The sequence below is a fragment of the Penicillium soppii genome (genome assembly GCF_028829465.1).
Source record: "Penicillium soppii strain IBT 18220 chromosome Unknown utg000001l, whole genome shotgun sequence".
Classification (NCBI taxonomy): domain Eukaryota; kingdom Fungi; phylum Ascomycota; class Eurotiomycetes; order Eurotiales; family Aspergillaceae; genus Penicillium; species Penicillium soppii.
The window spans coordinates 331,501-348,344 of record NW_026643231.1 but is presented as its reverse complement, the minus strand read 5'-3'; the positions used below and the strand labels follow the sequence as shown (position 1 = coordinate 348,344).

The 16,844-nt window shown below is 47.0% G+C and overlaps 5 protein-coding genes across 5 annotated transcripts; 3 read left to right on the top strand and 2 right to left on the bottom strand.

Annotated features, from left to right (window-relative positions):
• Positions 1-1,860: 1,860 nt before the first annotated feature.
• gprD lies at positions 1,861-3,193 on the top strand (the record flags this gene model as incomplete). The annotated part of the gene is made up of 2 exons (XM_057235647.1): positions 1,861-2,430; positions 2,486-3,193. The coding sequence occupies 2 exons, from the start codon at positions 1,861-1,863 to the stop codon at positions 3,191-3,193; spliced, it is 1,278 nt and encodes a 425-aa protein (XP_057102450.1).
• Positions 3,194-3,402: 209 nt separating this feature from the next.
• Positions 3,403-3,600, top strand: N7529_000115 (uncharacterized protein; the record flags this gene model as incomplete). The annotated part of the gene is made up of 1 exon (XM_057235646.1): positions 3,403-3,600. One exon carries the CDS (start codon positions 3,403-3,405, stop codon positions 3,598-3,600), a length of 198 nt encoding a protein of 65 aa, XP_057102449.1.
• Positions 3,601-4,469: 869 nt separating this feature from the next.
• Positions 4,470-8,053, bottom strand: N7529_000114 (hybrid sensor histidine kinase/response regulator; the record flags this gene model as incomplete). The annotated part of the gene is made up of 4 exons (XM_057235645.1): positions 4,470-4,714; positions 4,786-6,419; positions 6,527-7,809; positions 7,886-8,053. The coding sequence occupies 4 exons, from the start codon at positions 8,051-8,053 to the stop codon at positions 4,470-4,472; spliced, it is 3,330 nt and encodes a 1,109-aa protein (XP_057102448.1).
• Positions 8,054-10,717: 2,664 nt separating this feature from the next.
• Positions 10,718-14,171, top strand: N7529_000113 (FAD dependent oxidoreductase; the record flags this gene model as incomplete). Its single annotated transcript, XM_057235644.1, has 11 exons — positions 10,718-11,136; positions 11,185-11,799; positions 11,870-11,930; positions 12,395-12,413; positions 12,464-12,508; positions 12,559-12,659; positions 12,705-13,266; positions 13,314-13,561; positions 13,614-13,829; positions 13,887-13,979; positions 14,034-14,171. The coding sequence occupies 11 exons, from the start codon at positions 10,718-10,720 to the stop codon at positions 14,169-14,171; spliced, it is 2,517 nt and encodes an 838-aa protein (XP_057102447.1).
• A 94-nt stretch (positions 14,172-14,265) lies between these two features.
• N7529_000112 (uncharacterized protein) lies at positions 14,266-16,543 on the bottom strand (the record flags this gene model as incomplete). The annotated part of the gene is made up of 7 exons (XM_057235643.1): positions 14,266-14,521; positions 14,577-14,881; positions 14,930-15,409; positions 15,457-15,684; positions 15,734-15,808; positions 15,865-16,160; positions 16,222-16,543. 7 exons carry the CDS (start codon positions 16,541-16,543, stop codon positions 14,266-14,268), a joined length of 1,962 nt encoding a protein of 653 aa, XP_057102446.1.
• Positions 16,544-16,844: the final 301 nt, after the last annotated feature.

Sequence of the window (16,844 nt, the reverse complement as noted above, 5' to 3'; positions counted from 1 at the left end):
TCCAGGCCCATTATCAGCAGATACTCCCGCAATAGACGAGCAACGAAACTGGTGCAATAGGGCGGAGGGTTTAATGTGGGGATGACCAGGAATGTATGCAGAAACTGAGACATGAGCATACCTTGGATTCTATTTTCATACGATCTGCAGATAAAAATACCCGATGCGCTGTCGATCCACATGTAGCTCACGCGAGATTATACAATATTGTGCATATGTATATTATGCCCAAGTGGCATACATACTACGTTATGGTGGGTGATTGCATTCGAGGTTGCATTTGGCTCAGCCACATTGGATTTTCATCTGAGCTTGAATCACAATGTCATCTTATAAGCTGAGAAGAGATGAGAAAATGTAACAAAAATAAAATGAGAGGAGTTGGGAATATTATTACTAGTTGATGTTAAAATTAATGTTGAGGAAAACAAAAGAAAAGCAAAAAAAAAACGTCCCCGGGAAGGCTTGAACTTCCAACCTCTCGATTAACAGTCGAACGCGCTAACCAATTGCGCCACGGAGACGTGATTGTTGAATTGGCTTGCAACTTAATGTTACTCAATGCAACAGCATGTATTTTACGTGATAGAGGTGAAAAGAGTTGTCAACAATGTTATGGACCAATTGCTTGTTCTCTATGTTTAGCCACTTCAATTGGTCCATTCTACAATAGATCTCAAATTTGACTTCGTCCCCTCCTGATCTCCAGTTGATCACCCGATGATCTCCCCCTGAGTCCTGTAAATCTATTCCCATTCCCTCAGAACTTTACCGGTGTACATGTTCCAGCCTATCCCTGCGACGAGGAAGCAAAGCAGAGCACATCGGGTGTGGGTCAAGCATTGAAAGCCGCAGATCAAGCTGAAATCCTGAAATCTCAAAAAAACGTGCATACAATAGACTTCCACACCCATGTGTCAATTGGCCCTTGATGCACTGTCCAAAGCGGATCCGGGACTACATTCCAGAACGGTTTACCCCGTGTTGTCACCATTTCGGAGGTTGCCACAGTTCGGGACCATTGATTTCCACCATTGATCGGATCTACATACTCCAACTCTTTACGTATGGGCCTTTATCTGGTTGTTGCGGCACAAAAACCAGGATCGATGATGCATGCCACACGTTCGTCTGAGTCTACCCCCGTATGGACGATTTTCAAAAAGCCAAGTTCACAACTGGAGAATCGTGGTGCAATGCCATTTTGCATTGTGTGTCCACTCGATCGCCAAGTGTGGATCTATTGAACCCCAATACGAACAGAGCATCCACAGGCTCCATCAATGGCAGCGCCGGGCGTCACGAATCTAACTACGAATATCCTAGTTCGATGTGCTCAGGCGCGAAATGCGCGGCTTCGTCCGCCTCAAACCTAAATTATTGATTGCTTCCGACGTCGATCAACGCCGAATTATTTCGGAACCTGCTCTGCAATTAAGTTTTCCCTCCCTAATGCACCCCAATGCACGAAGCTGGTAAGGGGTACATGCTAGGGTTCGGTAAACAGTTCCCATGTGCTGCCGGCGTGGAGTCTCCGTCTTCCCCATCCGCCATACATATTCAGCCTCAGTCGAGATGCTCCCCAAATGGGGAATTGTTAATTACTCCACACGAACTAGCTTCGACTATCGTTGTGAACCATGGAACTACGCTGCTAAGACTCAAGAAGCATTTTTGCACGTCTTGGGAGTGGAGAACACCATGCAGGTATGTCCGCTATGGAGTCCGTTACACACACACACACCCCGGCTCCCTGGTCGTGGGTCCTGATTTAGGATCTTATATACTTTCGTGGCCCCTCGTTTTTAGACATTGAGCTTTTCTTTATGATTGTGCTTCATCAATTGTGGCCTCTTCGTCATGCTTTTCCACATACTGCGCTCAATAGCGTTAGAGGATAATGCCTCTCTCGTTCGTCGCAAATGGGAGTTTCACGAGGAGGTTCCTCTTTTAGGCTCCGACCGATCGCTCTTTATTGCTATGGGAGTGATTGCGCTCCTATCCCTGGTATCCTCTCTTTCCTTGCTTTCTTTCTTGACCTACCGATTCATCTACTGGCAACGCTACTATAAACATCCTCTCGCCAAGAATCAATATGTCGTTCTCATTTACAACCTACTTCTCGTCGACTTACAACAAGCCATCGCTTTCATGATATGTCTCTATTGGGTGTCGCTTGGCAGTGTCCGCTCTGGCGAAGCGGCTTGTTATCTACAAGGATGGTGGATTATGACGGCTGATCCTGGAAGTGGATTATTCGTTTTAGCCATCGCTTTACACACGGGCGCAATTGTTATGCGTGGTCGCCAACTGAAATTTCGTACCTTTGCTTGGTGTGTCGTCGCACTATGGGCTTTCATCCTAATTCTGGGTTTCATTCCTGTCGGCCTGTATGGCAAGAATGTCTTTGTGGTTTCTGAAGCCAACTGGGTACATACTCCTTTCTATTTGTCCTTATGATAGCTAAACTAACTTACGCCCACAGTGTTGGCTGAGCCCCGAGTATGAGAACGACCGTCTCTGGGGCCATTACTTCTGGATTTTCCTTTCCGAATTTGGCACCGTTGTGCTCTACGCCATTATGTTCTTCTACCTCCGACGACGTATGAAACAGGCGAAGGTCCTCCGCCGTGGCCAACAAGAAAGTCTGCAACGTCTCAACCGTGTCGTCATCTATATGGTTGTCTATCCGCTTGTGTATCTTGTTCTGTCGCTCCCTCTCGCCGCCGGCCGCATGGCCACCGCAAGAGGCGACGCGCCTAGCAAAACCTACTTCGGTGTCGCTGGCTGCTTGATGGCTCTGTCTGGGTTCTTCGATGTGATGGTCTACACTTTGACCCGCCGTCATTTGCTGCTCGACACCGAACACAGTACCACCGACCACAACTACGACGGCACTGATTCCCAATGGCAGACCAACATTTCGACTGCCGGTCCTTCTAAATCACGCAAATTCCGCAGTAGGGGATCTCGGCTCGGCTCTCGATTCCAAAAGAACGGGAACCACGCCGATGTCAAGGCAACCAGCCCGTTCGAGGACTCGACCGAGGACATCGTCAATAAGAACGATATGGAAATGTCCAACTTCGGCGGTGTGTATCAAGAAACGACAATTGAAATTTCACACGAACCTGTCTCTGCATATGAATCCGATGAACACGCCGAGCGCAGACGCGAACGCCGATCCTCTTGAGATGTTGGATGCCTTTTCGATGACACTGTATCTTTCCTTTCTCGCACACTCTTTTCGTTATACCATTTCTGTATATATCACCAGTTCCTGTTGACTTCACTTCTTCAACGGGTAATACTTACTCCACAAATATTTCTTAATTTATTTATGACTTCATCATGTTGAATTACGTGGCGGGTGAAATTTTGAGATGCAGTGAATTCTCCTCAATGGAATGGCCTTCTGCTTTTAATGTTGCAAAATTCGACGGGTTTAGTGTTGAGATCACCATACATTGTAAATACCTGCCAAAACGCTACCGGCCTAGTGTTACTGCAAGCAATTCCCAGCAGCCAGACTCAGCCGCAGTGGAGAATCAGGAACAGGAGACTACAGCCGCTAACACAACCCCTGACGACGAAGCATGATCAACCTTGCTTCACCAACCGAGCATTAATTAGGCGACCACTAGTATTTCCCATGTCCCATGTTTATTGTATCATCAAGATCAACAGGCTCTTTTGTTGGAACTGCACTCAGGACAATAATCCCGAGCTCGCCGAGTGGAAAAGAGAGACGGTTCCAGACTGATTTTTGCATTTTAGCCCCGTCTGTTCCGGTATAGTTTGATTAGTGAGTGCTTAGCAGGTGGAGTCGTGGAGTTTTCTCTCGGGTCGAGTTATCCTCCGCTGGGTTCCTTGTATGTATTAGTAGTTAGTTAAGCGATCTGTGCCTGTCTTTAGTGGACCTTCATTTCGGGGAGCGACCGTGACCCACTTATACGAACTTTGCTGTGTCTTCTTTTTTTCGTCAGGCTACGTGAGGCTGGGATTTATTTCGGAAAATTTGCAGTGGCATGTTCGGTCAATGGTTGAGCTGTTGTGTGGACATTATGTGTTTCTGCTACTATTTCAAATTCCCATAGATCATTATGTCAAAAACGACTGCGATGCCCAATGCATAAGGTACTTCGTAATAAGTACTGTCCGAACAGATCGGCAATTCTAATGGTCTGCATGTGAACTTCGTTGAAGATCCGTGGAGTTCATGAGTCTCCGATCATCCACAATGCTCGGCTTCAATGGTAGATATAGTTCATGTGAAGTAAGCAATAATGATGGTGGCATTCATGGTCCCAATATAAGAATCGCTGTTCATATATACTTGGACATCAAAACCTCCGCTCCTGAGCAATCAGTAGATCCGTCATGTTGTCATTTCATTTTACATATACAAAAACATGGAAACAATGGGGTATTCATTAGCAAATCGGCACATAATGTCAACCTGATTGGAGTCATTGTTGGTTCGTCGAAGGAGCGTGGTTCTTCACATCGTCCATCAACCGAGTGATTTCTTTAAAAGAAACAGGTTTTGTGACGAAAACATCAACACCTGCGGCATAAGCCTTCGCCACATGTTCATCCGAGCCCAGACCTGTTAGGGCAATGATCTTGGCTGGTGGTATGGACGGGCGTTCCGACTCAAGCGCTCGAATGGCCTCTGTTGCTTCGAAGCCATCCATCACAGGCATTGACATGTCTAAGTGCAATAGTCAGTCAGGTCCCTAGGAATGCGTCCGTGCACGAATATGCTGTATACGAGCAACTTACCCATGAATATTAGATGGTACCCTTCAGACAATTTCTTGACTGCCTCGACAGCCTTCTGACCATCTACGGCGGCATGAAGAATGCTTGGGTGACGCCGAGCGACTAGCTTCTGAAGGAGCGCCATGTTGATAGCGTTGTCTTCAACCAGAAGAATCCGAAGTGCTTCAGATCCAACGACAGGGTTAACAGTCTGTTCAACCAGGGTCTCTCTGTTTTCAGGCTGCGATTGGCTTTGTTTTTGCGCAGTATTTGTCACCTGGGATTTTAGAGTAGTGAGGAGCGTGTCAGTTTTTGAGGAAAGTTGGCGTTGGGTCACAAGTGGCATTTTGGCACTTGCAGTTGCAAGGGGCACAACTGGGTTAGTTTGTTGATCGCCGAAATCCGGGCACTCATTTTGGGCCTTGTGCGATTTGACCGATTCACTTTGCAGACAACGTTGGATTGACCGTGCTAGTTTATGGGGACCGCAAGGAAGATTAAGCCATTCAACACGCTCACATAGTGGCTCCAAGCTCTGGATGATAGCCTGCGATGGTTGCGCATTCCGACAAAGAACTAGAACTTTGGATGATTTTGTTGGATACAGGCGCGAGATTTGTTTTTCATCAATGATAATGAGATCTGGATGGGCATTCAGGGTCCAAGGTTGAAGCTGTACACCATACCATTCCGTCAAGTACTTTGTGATTGTGCAGGCTGAAGGAATCACTTTTGATGAGATACCTTCGCAGGGAAGGAAGGAGACTGTTTTCCCTCTGATTTCACGCTTCAGAGACTGGAGGTCATCTACCGTGGACTGAACAGAAGGCTCTTGAGTAATCATAAAGTCTTTTTCATGTTCACTTCTGGGGGATGTGAGCGGTATTGAAATCTCAGCAGTGGTTCCTATGCCTAGTTGGCTCTTGATTTTTATGTTGCCGCCGAGGTACCGGAGAATATTTTGAACAATAGACATCCCGAGTCCAGTACCCGGTGCTAGAGGGTCCTCTTGTGAAAAAGCAGTAAAAAGGCCGGAGCGGAGGTACTCGTTTGAAATTCCTCTTCCAGTGTCCGAGACCGTCAAAAGAAGAGCGTTGCAGTCGTCAGTCTTCGGGTTCCCTGCACCCTTTAGGCCCTTTTGAAGCTCAATACGGACCGACACGGAGCCTTCCTGGGTGTATTTGAGCGCATTGCTGAATATGTTCATGACTATACGCCGCAAAGCCCCTCGCTCCAAGACGAAGACCCAGTCACCAGGGGCTACATCAATGGAAACATCGACGTGCTTGATAGGAACGGAGCTGATATCATCATATAGTCCTCCTTTGTAATGAGTTGCACCGAACGCAATACTTTCGATAACGTCTTCAATGACCGCCACAATGTTGGTAACCTTTAATATGTGTAGAGACTCAGGCAATGCATGGGATTTTGCCACGCCCCGGTCTCCATACAAGCGGTCATTCTGGTCTCGTCGCTTCTTTTGAAAAGAGTTGATCTTCGTGAAATCCAGAATCTGCTCGAACGTATCCAAAAGGGTTTGACTGCAGACACGAATGGTATCGAGTAGGGTTCTGGGGAAGTCGGAACCGACCTGTTCGCTGAGGAATTCGCTCGCAGCTAGGATTCCGTGTAGCGGGCTTCGAAGCTCATGTCTACCGAAAGATGTGATTAGTGACCAATGCCAGCTGAAATAAACGCAACATTCGTGACAGGACAGCAAGAAGATGTGTCCCCGGAAATGACCCTGGAAATGACCCACGAGATATTGCTGATAAAATCTGCCTTTTTCTTGTCCGATTCTTGACTTTGGATACGACTATACTCCATCATCAACGAAGACCCGAATCCGAGAACACCACCTAGTTCAACATGAGCGCTGAAAACGCGAGTTTCAGCTGAGCTCCAGCAAAAGCAGCCACCAAACCACTGCGACTTAAATGAATCCCACAAAGGCGTAAATATGATACGGGTAGCATCAGGGAAGTATTTTCTCAAAGCTCGAAGGTCTTTTTCTCGTAATACACCCTGATGCCGCGGCTGGGTCATTCTGGGGCTCTGGGAAGAGGGGTTTTGATCATCTCCTTCGTTTTCTGATTTGCTTGTATCATCGTCTGACGAGAAAACGGTTCCATCTTCATGGAAATACCAAATGGCACCTTTACCAAACCTGCGTAGTATACGCTTCAGAAAACCCCGATCCATTTGAGAACTCGGCAAAGAATTCGGATGATCTTGGGCATTGACCGTGCTGGTGTGCTTTTTTGAAATTGCACAGATCTTGGCAAGGGGCCGAGTGACAGCCTGCGTATCTACTGGATCTTCGTCAGGGTCTGACCCAGGAGTGGCATTGCTGTCGAATATGACGACACCACCATCTTCTCCAAGGTCCAGGCTCGTTCGCATGATTTTGGCTGCGCGTGCAAATACCAAGCCGTTCTTGTTTGTCAAGCGATTGATCGAGGCATTGGGTTGTTGGAATGACGTATTGTGATCGCTGTTGGTTGTCAATGTAGCGTCTGAAGTAATCCTGGGGCTGTCTTCCAAATGCGGTTTATTTCTTCCTGTTTTCCTGGTAATTTGCGAATGATCGCTCTCTAGTCTTTCGGTTGGGATTGTGAGAGGGCTGGGTGTGCGTGATTGATCTAGCTCCGATGAGCTTGGTGTTCTCGAAAGGGGTTCATTGATAGACTCAATCCTGTCCTCGCCTTGAACAAAAGAATTTAGGCCCGTTAGCAGGTTCGCTAGACGCCCACTTTCCAGCAAATGACGAGATGTCTCCAGATAGTCCATGACTGCAGCCCCAATGACACCAAGTGTCTGTTTTTGGAGCTCGTTTAGGTGTAAATTTGGCCGCGGGTCGATAACATAGAGGCTGCCGATATTGATACCAGTAGCAGTCGTCAGAGGAGTACCGGCATAGTATCGAAAGTGCGGGGCGCCGGCCACGCATGGAATTTTGCAATAGATGGGATGTTCTTTCAAATCTTCGACAATAAAGAAACGATGTCTTTCTTCGGGGGTTGGGTGCAGTGTTATTGTTTTCTATTATGGTCCAGACTTGGTCAGCCAAAGTCCATCATTATTGCGATCTTGTCAGCTTAATTCGCGCATAACTTACCTCACACAAGGTTCCGGCAACAGGACCATTCGAACACCCCATCCACAAGCGATCGCCTTCATTGTCGCAAACGCTAGTGTCACCCAAGTTCAAAGAGCGTGTTGCTTCGGCGACCACATATAACGTTTCGCGACCGATCAAGCTAAATTGAATCAGCTCCTGATTCATGATTTTGGGTGGAGACGCTGATACCTGATAATTGCGCGTTGGACTCCCAACTTCAGCGCCGCGAGTTGGGTCAGAGAGGTAAGAACAAGGTTGGGGCTTGCTTTAATTTGCGTTGTGTCGAATTTTGAGTCACATGTCGGGAGGAGGGCTGGATTGTCGGGCTGGAAATAGTTGAACAGTTCTCGGGCGCGACGATCATTCTCATGGCTCTCCCGCGGCTGCTTTTCCGATGAATCCATGGCGCATTTGCCTGGTCTTTGTCAGACCCGTCCCTGCTTTTCCGACTAAATTTCGTCTATACCTATAAGGTTTTGTTGAAGGTATGTTTTTGGTGATTGGGAAATCAGCTGAGGATATCAAAGGCAAGAAACGACAAATAGTGAAAAAACGAAGAAAAAGATTGTTCCTTGAATTTGGATCTTATCGCTTCGATTAACTCCCTTTTTCTCCCGTTATTTTTGTTGCGTCATAATCCCCACAGTTCGCGGGGCCTAGACTGTGCATGCATAAGTGTCGTGTCTAGGCCTTTTGGCGCACTCTAAATGTATAGTACCGAGGAAACTCCGAAATCCCTGGTACAAATGGGAAATCAATCGCTGTGATATTTACGTGGGGAAAGAATCGGTAGGCTTAGACTAGAAATTTGTCTATAGTCGATTTTGGTCATGACCAACATATCTAGGTAGTATCACAGAGAGAGAGAGAGTTGCATTATTCCCTAATGCTGGGCTCTTCCAGGGTCACTGATAGCCATAAGGCTAAGCGATTGAACTGTTGACATGTTCTATATTATCCCATGATCTAATTTCATCCATCATGGAGCGTCACATCGCCTTTCCCACTTCTGTGCCATGGACCCCCAACCATCTCGGCTTTGCATTGTCCCAGGCGCAGTTGATTGCATGTGTCATCCGCCGTATAATTTAGACGTATGAGTATCACGTTACGTTGCAATTCCCGGTGATAAACACAATTCGACCCTAATATTGTTACTACAAGGGGCGAATGAAAGATGAAGTTGGGTGTTCATGCACAGCTGGAAATTGCCGTCGGATGTGCTCTTTTCAGATTTCGTGTTTATGGTAGTCATTCAGCCCTATTGTCAACTGGCGGCGTAATGATGATCCGCTTTGGGGCTGTTTGCGCCGCAGTAGTTGTCGCGTTGGATTTCAGTGAGGTTGTCGGGAGATGCCACTGAGTGAGATGGCTCTCAGGGTCGAGGATATTGAAATGAAGCGAAACCATCTTCAAGAGCAGTCACAGTATATGAAAAAGGTGTGTGATAGCCCGACCTTATTTGAGGGATGGGTCCGCATGAGGTGAGGTGGGGTGAGGTAAAGAATACGCAAGGTGCTGCAAGTGCTGGGGGGCTTGACGAGGGGATACAAGAAGCACCCACCGTCATGAGACGAGGTACATATGGGGGAGAATATAACAGCTGTGGCCTTGGATGGTGGAAGGTCAGAGAACTGTGAAGACAAGAAGAAGAAGAAGAAGAAGAAGAAGAAGAAGAAGAGAAGAGAAGAGAATGAGGAAAGGGAACAGCAGGTCTCTGAAATTAGGAAGGAGCGCTCTTAGCCGACTGAGGAAAGAGCAGGCAGAGACAGGTGATCATATAATCAATTGACACATCCATGGATGCCCATATAAATTGGCAAATGTTTTACTTCCATAATTTCGACATACTGACCCCGAATATTTGAAGCCTCAGATATCTCGGTGTTTTTAAAAGAGATCTTTGTGTTGACCGAGCTATGCACCCGAGCCCAATATTATCCATCTCGCTCCGACAATGTCTTTCTGACGCAATTTGGCGTTCGCCCGTTTGTGCGTGTGATGACTATTCATGTTTGCTATGTGCCCTTAGCTATAGATGGGTGGCCTTTTCTTCCTCAGAGATGACAGAACGGTTTCTTATCACTTCTCTTCTTCTCTGTAGACCAGGGTATGATTACAAAGTACGAGACTCTTTCCGCTGCTTATTTGCATATAGCAAAACTTCAAACAAGTAAAGCAGATCAACTACCCTCCTCGGGCATCACATTCGTGCTATCATCACGTCTTCGTGGCATGGGTAAAACTTATTCAAATAGACATCCTTGCTATCGAGTATATACTTAATATCGATACCTTAATATGTCAATACTTATGCGATCAAGGAATGTATCTAAACAGCTAACCTGTCGGGATGTCTAGCTAGCATCACTTCTTATGTTATTGCGATCTAGCGAAGCTTCATCGCTGAATCAATACTCAGAGACCTAAATCCCCGGCTTAATATAAGAACATATATGACATTGCACGACGTGCTGAAGATATACTAGAGAACCTAAGAGGGTCATGTTTATCTAGGTAGTGAAAATAAACGTCACTCTCTTGTCCAATACCTACACTGAACAACAGTTATCTTTGAGCAAGCCATCGGATAACACCACCAATAATATGCAACACACCCACGATGTCCGACAAGTTTCAAATTTACCTGACCAATTGAACGTGATGCGCGCCGCAGGTGTGATAGGGGCTAAATTCCAATACACAACCCCGCTAAAGATTCAAGTCACACGGACATCAAACACTTACAAGATTCCCGCTCTTCAATTTCTGTTCCGCAAATCTATCAAATTTCAGTTTTGAACACGCCAAATATCCATCCATATCGACATGGATGATATACATGATCCTGAATCCGACACGGATGAGAACTGCGATCATGAATGTGAAGCTATCATGGCTTCGACATCATCCCAGTCGTATACAATCTGGGCACTCCATCCGCCTTACTTAGGGGAGTTGGTGGAGTCCGATGGAGCGGCGCCAAACAATGAAGCAAAGGAGCAGGCAAATGAGCAGGCAAAGCAGCAGGCACGTACCCGTCTGAACGCACTATACGAATCCAAGATGCCCTTTTTCACCAAGAAGGCATTTCAAGGACTCTTGGACGATCTGAAGAGTAAGAACACCGCGGGCGATATCATCACCATCAAGGACCTGACCGGGGCTCCCGTCAGATGGAAGGTGAGAGTGGGGATGTTTGTTTGGCTTTATAGCGGGGACTCTGAAGTAAAGACAAAATCTTTCTAGTAAGATATTCACCTCGAGCTAGAATCTAATGAGCTAACGCCGTTTAGCAAAGGCATCGGGGTAAATTATAGATCCAGAACAGCCCTTGAACGTGACTTAGACACATCTTACCGAATTGAGGACTCAGTTTTCTCCCCCTTGCGCTTGATGCACCGGGTAGAAGAAGATGACAGCAGCAAGGAAATACTCGATGACGAAGCTATCATCCGGGTCATTGAAGATTTTCGAGAGAAAAGTCTGGCCTGGGAAGAAAGCGAGGCATGCAAGAATTTCAAATCGATTTTGTCTTCATTTGCCGGCGGCCATGATATCAACAAGATCGTCGGACTCGCCTGCGGTAGCCTAGCCCTGCCACAAAACGACCATGCTGCTTTCCAGACCGCGATGCTAGTCACTGTGAGGAGCTGGCTGAAAGAGCGAGACCAGAACAAGGATGTCCCCTGTTACATCCAGGACCCCATGAACACCCCGATCGATCAGAAGGTTCTCGCAGGGATCAAATTTGAGATGATTGATGATCCGCGCGGCTGGCTTGAGGTTGATGAGTGCTCGGTTGTGCTCTCGGTGGCGCCCAATGTGCCTGTTAAGGAAATAATCGCGGACACCGCTAGACCTGCCGTCTTGATATGGTATCGTGTTGAAAATGAGGAGCAACAAAACGCGTGAGTAGTAATTAGGCTGCTATTTGTGCTTTTATTTTACTGTAGGCTTGAGAACTAACATGTTAGTTAGGACTGACCCTGATTCAGCTCCGGTTAGGGAAATGATGGAAGGTTATGATTTGCATGAGTTTGTACCTGAAGAGAGACCTGATAAAAAGACATGGGAGAAAGTGGTGGTTTATATCCGGAAGTCTACGGCCGCCCCTACTCCAAATCAAGACGGCAGATTTTAGACTCAACTCTGTGGAAACCACCAAGAGCCTCATATTTTTTGAGATATTCAACTACGAGGATTGAAACGGGCTGAATTTGCCAGAAATTCTACGATTCCAGCTCCTGTAGGCAGGCCGTCCAGTAAATAACGAAAGAAAACCTAATGACCTAAACGATATGTGAAATGGATGCAGTGAAAGTTGTATACGATGAGAACGAAAATTTGAAGTTGCTGATTCAGGAAACTAACGACAGGGACCCCGCGGGCACAAGCGGAGATTCCACTCCAGGGGTCCTTTTGTTTGAAAAGTCAACGACCGAATCAACCACTCCAAATCAATCATCAACAAAAGCTAAAAATTGAACTATGACGCATTCCAAGTCAGTTGCCGTTATTGGAGGTAAGGTGGTTATAATCGGATACACGTTCGACAGTTGACCAAAGCGGTAGCTGGAATCTTTGGCCTTTCGCTGGCCATTGCACTGCGAGACAGAAGTAAGAAGATCGCTCCTTTACATTAAGGAACTCACTAACCCAAGCCCCAGATTACGATGTCAACGTGTTTGATCGGAGCGAGTACGATGTCAATGGATACGACCCCGCAGCCTTCGATGTGCAAGCTGCATCCGCCGACCACAACAAAATAGTAGGTGAATCAAGATGACCGTAGAGGTGTGCTCACAATACCTAGTTCCGTGCTTCATATGGAAAAGAGATTCACTACCAGCGTCTGGCACTGGAGAGCCGGAAGGCATGGGTATCAGAAGACGAAAAGCGCGGATTCTCTGAAAATGGTGACACAGACGACGAACGGCTCTTCGTGAACAATGGAATGCTTCGTATACAACCTTCAGATCAACTAGCAACGCTGGAAAAAGAGACATTGGCTAATTTGCAGCGTGATGGTCTGCGAGACACCCAGTTCGTTGAGAGTGACCCCACGGACTGCGAACGTGCAGAGGAACTCGGGTGGAAAGATAAGTTACTCAATTTCCAGATGCCAGACTCTCTCGACAAGTCCTATGCAGCAGTATTGGACTCTTTGGCTGGATTTGTGAGATGCAGCAACGCGTGTGCCCACTACCAAAAAGTGGCAGCTGACAAGGGTGTCAAGTTTCATTTTGGATTAGAAGACGGAACTGTTGAGGCGTTGATCAAAGTCGCAAGCAGTGTTGAGCCCAACAAAGAGAAAATCACAGGACTAAAAACGAAGAATGGAACAATTTATCACGCTGATACTGTTGTCGTCGCCGGTTAGTCGCATATTATTCTCGCGTTGCTTTTACTAATTTTGTTGAAGCTGGATCATTCTCGACACAAATCCTCCCCGACCTAAGCTATCATATCGAGTCATCTGCGGGTAGCCTTGCGACTTTCAAGATTGACAAGAGCAATGCCGAGCTATGGGAAAAGTACTCACCGGAACGGTTCCCCGTAATGACCTGGAAAAGCATCTCACGGGATAGTTCTGGCAAGGACACTGGAAGTATCTATGTCCTACCTAGAACTCCCGAAGGTCTTGTGAAAATTGGATTCCGCGGAATCAAAGTAATTGATATCCATTCTATATCGCAAGCTCTACTGATAATGTTGTTTTTAGTGGACCAACTTTCAGCCAGCACCCCCGGATGCTTCTTTCGCACAAGATGGCCAGTGGTCGGTACCTCTGCCAGTGGAAGAGTGTACAGTCATACCAGACCCTGCTTTTCGCGCAGTGAAGCAGTTCGTGTCTATATTTATGCCTGAGTTCAAGAATACCCCGTTCTTTTCTACAAAGCTCTGCTGGTATACCGACTCGCTCGACAATTCCTTCGTGGTTAGTTCTATTGGTGAAAATTGAAAATTATACTCCGCAGCTAACATTATCTCACAGATCGACCATGTACCAACCTATGCCGAAAATTCTGTATTCGTTTGCACAGGCGGAAGCGGCCACGGTGCCAAATTTTTACCAGTTTTGGGAGAGGTAGGTAACATCCCCTTCAAATCAACCGAATAGCTACTAAATATTGTGTCACAGCATGCAGCAGATATCCTGGAAAATGCCGACCAAAGCTCATCTTTCATGCGCCCATTTTGGCGCTGGCGGCCCGATGCGCCGCGAAGGAATGGCCTTGAAGAAGGCCCTGGTGGACCGCGAGATATTTCACACAAATAGAATTTGCTTGTATTTGATACCTCTAGAGTAGCATATCTCGCAATTTGACACTTACCAACAATAAAAATATGCCTCCAGAGCTTGGAACCCTGCCTCACGCCGGATACATCCTAGGTCCGGTGCTCACGGGCCTCAGAATACCAGCCTTCTCCAAATCCTCGATGAGGTTAACCAACATCAAATCACAGCCCCTGGCCGCAACAAAACTCATCGTCACCGGCATATACTCCGTCTTGAGGGATATTGTAGAGTTGTATGGGATTTCACCCACGGGTACAACTAGATCAGGCGCACCGGCCAAAACGGCAATACGACCATCCGAGAATCCCAGCGGAGGTGTGGTTGGGGCACTGGAAATGTTAACAGCTGGCCTTTTTTGTTTTGTATTTCCACTCCTCGACTTACCTGAAATAGGCATTTCGGTATTGCGTCTCTCCCTTGCTATAAGGGTAGATGTAGATGCCCTCGGAACAAGTCTTTACGTTGGCTTTACCAAATCCTTCGGTCTCCCACCAGTCTTTGAAGATGGTTTTGTTCTTCAAGGCCTCATCGTAGGCAGCATCACCTCCATTTTCCTGCCCCCAAGCCCATCTCGCCAAGGGACCTGGGTTCACAAATGGTCGGCGACCATCATGCTTTACGGCATAATCGGCATAGAATGGAAGACTCAAAGAGCGATATTGGTCAACGGAAACTAGGGAAGCGTATGTCTATGCCAGTTAGTATGTGAGAATAGTTTCCAACAGGCTAAAACTCACAGTGTTCAATAACTTGGAAATAGCCGGTGTTTCAGCGGATTGAGTCTCTTCCCAATGCGAAGAAATGTTGACATACTCTCTCTTTGCCCCGAGGAAATCTTCGACCTCCACAACCAGCTTCTCAATGAGCGCACCAGCGGTCGTGTTGGTAGTGGGGAACGAAGAATTCTGATAGAACAACCTTTTCGGGTATTCTCGGTAGTCCGTGAAATTCTGATACCAAGCATGCATGACCTTCGACCAGGTCGCAGCATTCCGGGCAAAGACACCAGCAGTATCTAGTGCATGGCACAGAGGAATCACATTATCAAGATTCACAGCTCCGGTAGAGGGGCGGTTAGCGAAGAGTCCTTGCATTCCTCCAGGACTGCGCATGGAGCCACCAGTGTCGCTTCCTATCGCAATGTCTAGCCAGTCATAGGAGGCCATACCTGCACCGGGCCCTGAAGACGAGCCACCGGGAGCTTGGTAGCCATCGCCCTGGGAAAATGTTACTTTATTTTCTCCAATTCAGCAATGAGACTTACTCGCGGGTTAAATGGACAGTGGAAGTCAACCCAATCCGCTGTAGGGTTGTCACCATTTGCAAACTGAACGGTCCCCATTTTACCGACCACAACAGCTCCCGCATCGATTAGTCTTTGAAGTGCGGGACCGGTGGTGTTTCGCGGAGGATATAGGTCGTAAAAGGCCCTATTTCCACCACTAGTTCGGAGTCCCTTCAAATCAAAAATATCTTTGATTCCGACACGAAGCTGCATTTGTCAGTTTTCTTTCACTCTCGATACCAAAAGAAAGACTTACACCTGCAAGAGGCTTGCTCGACGTGGGTGTATAGTATAGCCTGGATGGAACAGCGACACTTTTGGTCATTGCACCCTATAACAGATCAGCCAAAGTCCGTGAATAAGATCTTGAATCCTCATTTGACGTACCGATACGGCCCCCGGTAAAGGCTTGAACCCTCCAGCCCCATCGCTTAAAGCAGCTTCAGTAAAAGCTAGTTGGTGATCCGCATACAAACGAAAAGCCTGGTACAATTCCCCTGTCTGTGGCGAGTAGAAGTACGGCCCCTGGGGTACATCGTGTCGAAGTTTTGCGGGAGTAATGTGGGCGTGGGGCTGATAAGCAGGAGAGGCCATAATTAAACTGTTACCAAGTCCTTTCAAGCTTTGTGTGACGGAAGACTCGGCTTTTCCGCGACCATGTCCTTCGTAAACAAGGAAAACCGCTTTCGCGATGTTAGCACCAGATGGTTTAATACCGGAGATGACCGATTGATTGATACTCACTCTCGAGAAAGCCAACTTGGAACACATCGTCGGTGATTGAATAGTTTGAGATAATCTCTTTCAAGTCTTTCTTAGTAAGTACCGCTTCGTCTGTTCGAATGACAGTTATAGGAACGATGTCATCGAATTGAGTCGAATTGAAATCTGCCGAGGTAGTTATAGTCGAGACTGCCTCACTACCACCGTAGTAGTTAATTCCATTGAGGGAAAGTAGCTTTCCATTATCAGCAGTCGTAGTAGAAAAAACAGTCGGGATAGACAGGAAGAGTGCTATAGAGGCAGAAACACCCCATAGACGAGGGCCGAGTCCATTAGGAGCCATGTTCACTCCCCCTGTTGCAGATATTGCATCTGACAAAATTAGAGAACCTCGAGCTTTAATAACATCCACCGAGATCATATTGCCAAGATCTTCTCATGTACAATCTCTTGGCTTGTGGAGCCTCTGATTGTACCGGTATCGTCTAGTTAGGCTCTAAGCCCCGATTCAAAGATAAGAGCCTAGCGACCCCTCCTTTGGGGTCGGAAATGGTCTCCAACTGGCCTTGGCAGTGGCTTCTCCGGAACTCGTCGGATTCAAGAGACAAAGATACGGCAACTTCCGTGCATAAATTGCAGCCCGG